Source organism: Austrofundulus limnaeus, unplaced genomic scaffold, assembly GCF_001266775.1.
Source record: "Austrofundulus limnaeus strain Quisiro unplaced genomic scaffold, Austrofundulus_limnaeus-1.0 Scaffold101, whole genome shotgun sequence".
NCBI lineage: Eukaryota > Metazoa > Chordata > Actinopteri > Cyprinodontiformes > Rivulidae > Austrofundulus > Austrofundulus limnaeus.
This window is the reverse complement of record NW_013952503.1, coordinates 929332-939331: the sequence shown is the minus strand read 5'-3', so window position 1 is coordinate 939331 and position 10000 is coordinate 929332. Positions and strand designations below refer to the sequence as shown.

The 10000-nt window shown below is 40.2% G+C and overlaps 1 protein-coding gene across 1 annotated transcript; it reads right to left on the bottom strand.

Annotated features, from left to right (window-relative positions):
• Window positions 1–528: 528 nt before the first annotated feature.
• p3h3 (prolyl 3-hydroxylase 3) lies at window positions 529–9602 on the bottom strand. Its single transcript, XM_014013456.1, has 16 exons — window positions 9112–9602; window positions 8170–8354; window positions 7921–8079; window positions 5701–5893; window positions 5442–5573; window positions 5206–5348; window positions 4989–5078; window positions 4860–4912; window positions 4699–4778; window positions 4497–4624; window positions 4328–4423; window positions 4096–4246; window positions 2628–2745; window positions 2277–2352; window positions 2047–2187; window positions 529–933 (listed from the first exon to the last, which is right to left on the bottom strand). Exons 1-16 carry the CDS (start codon window positions 9395–9397, stop codon window positions 763–765), a joined length of 2202 nt encoding a protein of 733 aa, XP_013868910.1. The 5' UTR covers window positions 9398–9602; the 3' UTR covers window positions 529–762.
• Window positions 9603–10000: the final 398 nt, after the last annotated feature.

Here is a 10000-nt window from a genome sequence, read left to right as displayed (position 1 = left end):
GGGTTAATATGGACCATGAACAACACTTGACTCCATAACACACAAGAAGCAGAAGCTACTGGTTTTTATGGAAGCAGGAGGGTCGAGTGTCACTCCACTGGATGTGTATGATTAAATGCTCTCTCTCTCTCTCTGGATTACTATTCCATATTCTAAATGGAAGACTTTTTAAGCTTCATAAACAAATGCACTCATTTATGAGGGATTAACAGTAATCTCTCTATTTCTATCCTTTYCCCCTCCCTCTGCACCTCCCGCTCTGTCAGTTGGTTCTCTCCCACTTTGTACCTGAAACTATTGTTGACGATACGACCTCCACCTCTACGCTGTKGTTTACATTTAATGTTCCTTAAAGGTTGAGCAGAACATCAGCAGTACGTTATGGAGACAGTGAGGTAATTGTCTAATTGATTGTGCCRCCTCAGTTCACTTTTCTACCCCACTCTTGGTCCTAATTCTCTTCCTGCTCRCACTTGGGTGCAGCTGGTTCGCCGCGGTCATGCTTCACTGAAAAAACRTCACATTTAATACTTTTTATGTAGTCTTTATATTTTAAAATCAATCCAAACTGAGATCACAGACATAAAAATCCTCATTTACAGTATAAATAAAGCATTTACACAACATAAGCGACAAAATCCATCAACCGGAAGAACAAAGGTTTTGGAGTAAGAACTGCAGAGACGTGCACAAATGGAGCGAGATGATAAAACTGTGGACTGTTACAGGAGAAGGTTCAGTGTTTCAGGTTTCTTCTGGCTTTCACAGCTCATCCTTTCCCCCCGTCACCCGGCTTCGCTCTCTGCTCCTTTCTTTTGTCGCCTGACTCCGAGCGTTACGGCCGGCGTTGGCGCTGCCCTCTCTCTCCTCCTCCACCTTTTTCTGCACTTTATGACCATCTGCTGCCCACAGGGCTTCTGCCTCCTCTCTCTCCTGAAAGGAAATTTGCAAAATGTTGGGAGAAAACAATACTGTGCAGGTTTTAAATCTTTGTGTGTGTGTGTGTGTGATTAAGTTTCTAGAAAAAACTTTTCAAAGCTTTCGTTTTGGACCTTGGGTGCTTTTTCACTCAGTCTCTGTCCAGTCTTTATTCCTGATCATTTAAAGAGCATTTAAAACAAGGAAATGTAACAAGTGAAAAGCAGAGTAAAAAGTGTCAAACCTAAAATAAAAAAGCTGCAGCAACTGAACAGTTTTTGACAGTCATGTTTTTAAAAACAACAAAAATCTGACACAAGACCTAAGATATGCATCATTCTTCAATTAATAGCTTTTACAAAAGCTAAAGAAATGAGAAGAAACAATGTTTATGTGAGGCTAATTGTAAAAAAAATTACTAGTTTGTTGGTATTTTAGCTCGTTAGTAATTTAATATTTATCTGAAATTGCTACATTGTGTGTTTTGTGTGGTATTTTTTTAAAAATTAAACTAAAAAAATGTGGACTGCTCGTGACTTTCAAAACAAACTCTMGTCTAGTAACAAATGTAGCAGCTAGCAAAAATTTTAGCTAGTTATCATGTTAGCTTGCTACTAATTACAGATCCAACTCAAGTTGTTTAGTTTTCTGTTTTGTGTGATATAGTTGTTTTTTCTACCCTTAAAGAATAAATAAAGTTTTTTATTGACGTTTATCCACATTATGTAACAAACGAAGATGCCTTATTTTTTTGTTTTCCAACTGTGTATCTACAAAATCAATGTTCTTTTACATTCTTACAAATATTTTTACTGAAAKGCTTAAAATACGTTTTGTTTAAAAATGATCTTCACTTAAATTAAACGGTTTTACAACTTAATAGACCTATAAAACATTTTTTGTTTTTCCAAGCACACAGTTGATAAACCTTAAGGACAATGACACGGCGCGGCCGCAGAACAGACTGGGTAAATGAGCATAATCATGCAAACAACCAACAGATTTGCATGGTGCCCGGGTCAGTCTTATTCTCCAACGCTGGTGTCACGACATCRACAAACAGGACTGCAGGCATTCCAGGCAACAGTTCTGACCTGACGGGGAGGAGGTCATGGCTAAAATGCTCACCATGTCTCTGTAGAGCTTCTCTTTAGTGAACCACAGGGCCAGAGCGCACCGCCGGCCTCTTGTCACAGCAGTAACTCCATGAGGATTTACTGGGCCTGCAGAAAAACCCAGCAATCGACCACAGCTGGGCTTAACTCGAGCCTGTAGACGAGGACGAGGGCAGAAAAACCCAACATTTCAAATAAATATTCCTAACACATTTATCTGGCAGTCACAACAGAGGGACTTACCGTTACTGTCTTGGCATCTCTTTTAGTGAAGATAAACTCTCCTCCATCAAAGTCATCATTCAGGTAGAGGATCGCACTGCGAGACAAAAATATCTCTTATTCTCAGCCATAAAATGTACAAGAATTATTATTAATAATAACAACAACGACAACAACAACGACAACAACAATAATAATAATAATAATAATAATAATAATAATGATAATAATAATAATTAAACAAAATACAAAGATCCTTTGAAGTACTGGACTGAATATAAGGTTAAGAAGACCTTAAGAAGATTAAAGAGTTCACCCATTGGAAGCAAAGTGTAAATAAATGAGTGTCAGGCCTTGTGTGCACTACTTTACCTGAGATCTCTGTGTATGAAGGCAGGCGGTTCCCTCCAACACTGTTTGGTTTCAGGCTCAAGAAGGCAGTTGTCAACATGAATGGGGTGAGACAGATCCAGCCTGCCCTCCTGGTCACCTGAATGGAAAGATAATGRTACAATAGTCAGAAAATACTACAGCTCAGAAGCTGGAGCAGGATCTGTTACAGTATCTCATCCTTMCTGTAAACAAACAGGACTTTACTTTGGTTAAAATAAATAAATAAAAACATAAATAAACTATATTAACATTTTATTTCATTAATTAAAAAACAATCTATATACAGTAAAATTAAAATTAAATAAAAAACATTGCRTGGACGTCGGGGGCAGTGCCACTGGACTGGCAAACCGGGGTGGTGGTTCCTCTTTGCAAAAACGGGGACCGGAGGGTGTGCTCCAATTACAGGGGCATCACTCTCCTTAGCCTCCCCTGTAAGGTCAGGGGTGCTGAAGAAGAGAGTCTCATCGATCCTCAGATTCTGGAGGAACAATACGGGTTCTGTCCTGGCTGTGGAACACTGGATCAACTCTTTACCCTCACTAGGGTCCTAGAGGGGTCATGAGAGTTTGCCCATCCAGTCTAAATGTGTTTTGTGGACTTGGAGAAGACATTTAACCGTGTTCCTTGAGGTACACAGTGAGAGGTGCTTCGTGAGAATGGGACTGTGGGTCCATTGTTACGGTCATTCAGTCTCTATACATGTGGTGCGATGGTTTGGTTTGCGTTGCTGGTAGTAAGTCAGACCCCTTCAGAGTAGAAGTTGGACTCTGCTTGTTGTCACAGATTCTGTTCATAACTTACATGGACAGAATTTCTCGGTGCAGCCAGGGGGCGGAGGGAGTCCGGTTCGGTGGCCTCAGGATTCCATCTCTGCTCTTCGCAGATGATGTGGTTCTGTTGGCGTCAGGATCTTCAGCTCTCACTGGGGCGGTTCGCAGCTCAGTGCRAAGCGGCTGGGATGAGCATCACCACCTCCAAATCTAAGTCCATGGGCCTCAGTGGGAAAAGGGTGGATTGCTCCTCTCCGGGTTGGGGGTGACGTTCTGCCTCAAGTGGAGGAGTTCAAGGATCCTGGGGTCTTGTTCAGGGAAGAATTGAGTGTGAGATTGATAGACGGATCGGTGCAGTTTAAGTAGTTTCATGGACTCTGGACCAGTCTGTTCAGGTGAAGAGGGAGCTGAGCTGTAAGGCAAAGCTCTCTGTTTACCGATCGGTCTATATTCCTACACTCACCTATGGTCAGCCCCCACATCTCTACAGCACAGACTCTGGTTCCAAAAATACAATGTGGCTGCTTCTATAAACCAGGAACTCCCAGTGAGAGAAGGCACCTCCTTTATAATTTTAACACATGTCTAAGAAAACAATACATCTAAGTGTACAGAGGAGAAATCAAAGCTTGTGTAATAAATAAAAATATAGAGTCAAATGACGCTGACACTACCTGCAACGGCACTACGGCACACCAGGTGTGTGAAGGAAATAAAAAGTTCAGAAGGGCTCCTGAAGTAGGAGTGCAGCAGAGTTCTGGCTCTTTCACCCAGCTCGTGAAGCAACATGGCGTCTGACGAGTTCACCAGACCTTCCTGAGACAGCTGTGAAAAACAAGACTGTAAGGCTCAACGTTCTAATAAAAGATGGCCTACTCCTGTTCGCCAGACCCCCTTTCCTCTCACCTTAGCAGCCGTGAGGACAGTAAGACCCTCGAACGTCTCATGAGGCGTGTGTGGAGAGCGTCGACCTCGGTAACCGTCTCCRAGAGATGCGGCGACCTACGAGAGATGACACAAAAYGTGGAAGGCATGATGATGCGGTGAAGTAGAGCCTCTAATCAGGGGAACCTACAGACGCTAACTGCAGCGTTCTGCCACACTCCTCCTCCGTCATGACTCCATCGAGGAGAACTCGATTGGTCCCGTTCAGAGCTTCATCGTCCATGGATATGGTCACACCCACCTGAGGGACTGGGCCCCCTGTTGAGAGGAAAAATCACAACGGATGAGACACAAAACAAGAGAAATCATGAGAAAATTGAATATTTATTTACCTGCGAAAAACCCACTGTCGTCCACTTCCTCCAGCTGATTTCCTTCTTTTAATTTCTCATTTAATTTCTCTTTTTCCGCTCTGGCAGGAAAAACAAAACAAAAGGTGCGGGTCCATTTAATTCAGCTCGTTATTGAGCAAATTTGTCTCCATTTGTCTCACCTCCAATCCGCCCTTATTGATTCAGGCACCACGTCTTCTGGAGTCCAAAGGTCCTGCAGAGAGGATGACTGATGAACTCAGAAAACACTTTAGAGCTTTTCAGTCTTTTTATTTAACATCGACACTCACTGGGTCASTGAAGCTGAACTCAAGGTTCTCCACGCCAAAATAAAGCAGCTTCTTCTCCTGCAAGGACCGAATGATGTATGTGACGATCTCCTGTTTGACAAAAACACCAAGCTGTGGTCAGGCATGAGGACTGAGATGAGTGTGAAACATTTTTTTTTCAAACTAATGAAAACAAAAACAAGCTCCCAGGAGTCATCAACACACTGTGGAGAGAGACCTGGGCAGGTTGTGTTTCATGTGACTCTGTGTCTCCCCCTAGTGTTTCCTGGTAGAGCTGCAGGTTGTCTGAGGAGCCCGTGTCGGAGGGGTAAAACAGGAGGAACGWGCGAAGAGTCCGCAGGGCTCCAAGAACATCACCAGCTGTTGGGGAAACAAAAGTTCAATATAAAACTAATAATAATAAACATAAACGATTCATTAAAGCATCGTTAGTTTTCTCCTCGAAAACCCGACCTTTAAACTGTGCAATGTGCAGATGCTCCAGCTGCGTCGGCAGGAAGTCCTCCTGAGCAGAGATCCTCTCGGGTCGTGTGGCGACCTGAGTCACGCAGGACTGATGGCACGCCAGCAGAGACAGAGAAAGAGCTGAAAAATGTAGAAAGAGAAGAATTACTTTATATCAAAATACACAAAACAAGAGTTCCACGAAGAACTCTTGCCCATCGCCTCGCGAAGTGTTTCCCAAACTTTTTTTTGTTGTTGTTTTGCTCACCTGCAGCCTTCTCATAGACTCCGTCAACGGTGTCCACGCCGCGGTCCTCAGGCAGCCGCTGCGAGGCGACCTCACACTGCACCCTGCACTCCTCAGTCTGCCGCAGAGTCTCGTTCACACAAGCTTTCCACTTGTCAGCCGCCTGCAGCCAGTCAGAGGAGGCTTCGTGCTGGAGAGCAGCGTCGTACAGGACCTGAGACAAAAACAGAATGTACGGTAAAGCTGGAGAGGCTGCAACATTAACGGAGGAAAGGCAAATTACACACAGACAACTGGTTCATYACAGGGAGAGTTGAATTGGTAAAACAAAAAGTTTAAGTGTGAAAGAGAGATTTGGTGTTTTGAGCAATAATCAGCTGGTCACAGATAGATCTCTGTCATATTTCTCWTTGGAACGTCAACATTTTCACATGCTGTCAGAGGTGGGCACRGTTCTGCTAAACAGCTAACAGCGGAAATAAATTTGGTTTAGCAGATTAGYTTTTTTGCAAACCGTGAGCGGACCAATTAGCTTCMACTAAATTAGATTTGACCAACTTTAAGTCTGCTAACTACTTAATTAATTAACATCAACAGGTTTATCAGTTCCACCAGTCTTCAGCTCAAAGCACGAAGACGTGTGACACAGACTGATAGTCATCTTAGCATTTAGTGATTAGTTGTGTTAGCGTTAGCTTACGCTAAATCATGTTTTTCCTAACATTAAGCCTGCTAACATCTAACTAACATTAACAGGTTTGATTCAGTCCCARCAGTCTTCAGACGGAAGAAGATGAAGACGTGTGTAGCAGACTGAGTGATAGTCGTCTTAGCGATTAGCTGTTAGTGTTAGCTTCCGCTAAATGAGGTTTTGCTAACTTGAAGTCAGGACAAACTTCACGACTTTAACAATAAATTTTATTGTTAAAGTCATTAAAGTGAAATTAATCGAGTTAACTCTGATTAATTTTAGTGCTGCATGGGCATAGATTTAAAAATTTAATCACGCTTTAAAAAAAAATTGCAATTAATCGCGATTAAATTTTACAACCACTTTACTCTGGCTGAATATGTAGGTTTGTATATTGCAATGCACTCAGTGCATGCCAGGTCATGTTTGTAAATGAGAAGTGGTTCTCAAACAATTTACCTGGATAAATAAAGGTTAAATAAATAAAATACTATAAAAATTCCATATGTAACACATTATGTACAGACTTTTTCTTTTTGTCCTTTTATGGCTTATTTTATTTTATTTATTTATGTTTTGTTGACAACTGTGACCTTAGTATTTTTCATTCCTCACGTAGTACTCATTTGCAATGAAAATACTCGAATTCTTGATTCAACTATTATTCTGCACAAACTTTAAACTGACTCAAATATGTTTGGAGCATTTTTAGGTCCTTTTTTATATCCAGAAAATCATGTCCAAGCATCAATTTTGTTTTCTAAATAAAAACAATAAAAACTAATTAATAACTCAAGTAGTTTATTTTATCACNGTGCATGCCAGGTCATGTTTGTAAATGAGAAGTGGTTCTCAAACAGTTTACCTGATAAATAAAGGTTAAATAAATAAAATACTATAAAAATTCCATTTGTAACACATTATGTACAGACTTTTTCTTTTTGTCTTTTTATGGCTTATTTTATTTTATTTATTTATGTTTTGCTGACAACTGTGACCTTAGTATCTATTTTTCATTCCTCATGTAGTACTCATTTGCAATGAAAATACTTGAGTTCTTGATTCAACCATTATTCTGCACAAAATTTAACTGACTCAAATGTGTTTGGAGCATTTTTAGGTCCTTTTTTTATATCCAAAAATCATGTCCAAGCATCAATTTTGCTTTCTAAATAAAAACAATAAAAACTAATTAATCCATCCATCCATCCATCCATGGATGGATGGATGGATAGAAATGTTTATTAAATTTAAGATTAATCATGATTAATTCACAGCTACTTTGGGATTAATCAGATTAAAAATATTAATCATTCGACAGCCCTACAATAAAACTATCATTCCTTGAAGGAATGCAGCTCCCATCATCTTACATGACAACGGTTTAAACAAAGATCCTGTTAACACTCAGAGTACGTGTTGAAGATGACTCTCAGCTACTACCACATCAAGTCTTAGTGCAGAATAGGTAATAATGAATGAGTGTTTTTAAAGCCAATTATCTGTGGCGAATATCTTGAATCAGGTCCAGGATGTCCGTCTCTGCTCACCCAGTGTTTCCTCCTCTCAGCCTCTCTGTCCTGGAAGTCCTCCTCCAGAACGCCGTCCATCCGTCGGTACTTTTCTATGTTGTTTCTCATCTCCAGATGACTCGGGTTGGCCACAAAGTAGGTGTGAGCTGCTGCAGCCGCTTTTTTTAACTTTTCCAACTGAGGGAAGAAGAAAATAGGTGAACCATACAGAAGCTGCATCATCAGAAATAAAACAGAGTTTATGTTGCCTTTAAGAGAGCAGCTCACCTTGTAGAATGTCACCTGCAGAAAGTTGTACGGGTTGCGAGTGTCRAATTCATATTCGATGTCGGAAGAAACAGGCAGCTGTCCTGCAGGTGAGACGGATCGTCCGATACAGAACCTCAAACACTCAGCTCTCTGCTGGACCCAGTCCAAGGCCCAGAGGTCCCACATGTTCCCCTCCTCAGAATCTAACAACACACAGACCATTATCATACAGGAAGTACGTCATCGTACTGGGTCACATTTAAGTCTTTTGGACAGTATTTTAAATATTAAAAAAGCAATCTAGTTTATAACACTTGTTTTTAATAAATGGGTGTTTCTGCTTTGTGAGCTGTTTTTGTTTTTCATCCATGATTTAATGTAGAGTTTTCCACCACATAATTATATCTGTTCAGACCAAAGTAAACTCTAAAGACAACCTTTTCACACTGGGTCTTACTTRTCACACAAGATTCTCCAAGTTTTTCCCAACTCTTGTTATTTGTCTGTTTCTAATATTTTGATTTAACAGAGTTAGAGACTGATGTAAAGAGTTAAATTTCTCTTTATATCCTAAGATCATGATTTATTTAAATCACACATTCAGACACTCGTGTTCAGATAATGCATGGATGGATGGATGCATGAATGAATGAATAAATGAATGGGTATATAACTTTAGAAAAATGCAATATAAGGTTAAACAATCACTGAGGTCCAAATAAAAATGTAATTATTGTTCATTATTGTTGTTGGAGAAACTTTCTGTTTATCTCAAAATTATTCAAAATAAACAAACTGGAAGCAAAATGTTGTATCAACTAAGTAAAATTAATTTAAAATCAGTGGTTAGAAATTAATGGGTCTAATTTAATCAAATAACTAAATAAATAAAAAGTTGAAATAAAAGGCAAATAAAATCCATTTATGCTCATTTAGAGCAATCTATATATTTGCTGTTACCCAGTTTGTTAAAAGCTTCAGACCCAGACGCCTCACAGTCCTGGTGACACTGTCTGCGGACTCTCAGCAGGGTCTCCCTGGTTCCGATGGACTTCTCCAGCAGCTCTGCAGCCTTTGCCCACTCCTCTCCATAATAAGCCCGAACCCCGCTGTAATACAAGAAATCATACGGCTGCAGAAGGGATAAAATGTTGGAGCTGCTGCTGCTGAACGACGCTCCTACGATGAAGTTTAATAAGGAACAGAACGCCACGTAGACAGAGAGATGTTCGARGCGCAGCGCCATGGTTCGAAAACCCAGATTCAGAGACGGAGCTAAAGGAAGAGGAGGAGTGAGATTCAGTCATTAAAACTAAAGGAAGTCGAGTCAGAAAYGTCCGTCCAAAATAATGAAATGTTAAGGTCATCGTGTTATTTTATGACCTTCATTTTTTTAGTTTGTTTTTAACAAGTAAATAAGTTACGAACTGATTCACGGACGCCTTCGTGTAGTTTTAAAACTGCAATACTTTTGATATCGCCGCAAGAGGGAGCTGCAGTCTGAGTTCGAATCGATGATTACCGTAATTACACAACTATAACACCGTAAATGAAAATACATTATTAGCAACAGCGACGATAATCAAATCAACGAATTAACTGATTATCCACGCGTAAATCATGTTATAACCATATGTTTTCTATTGCTGAATATTGTCGCAGTTGATAAAAATGATAAAAAATGACGCGTATCCATCCTTTATGCTTTACGGTAATAAAGAAAGAGCGTTAAATTATGGCAGGTTGTTGTAGCATGTAATCAAACCACTTTCCGATAGATAGATAGATAGATAGATAGATAGATAGATAGATAGATAGATAGATAGATAGATAGATAGATAGATAGATA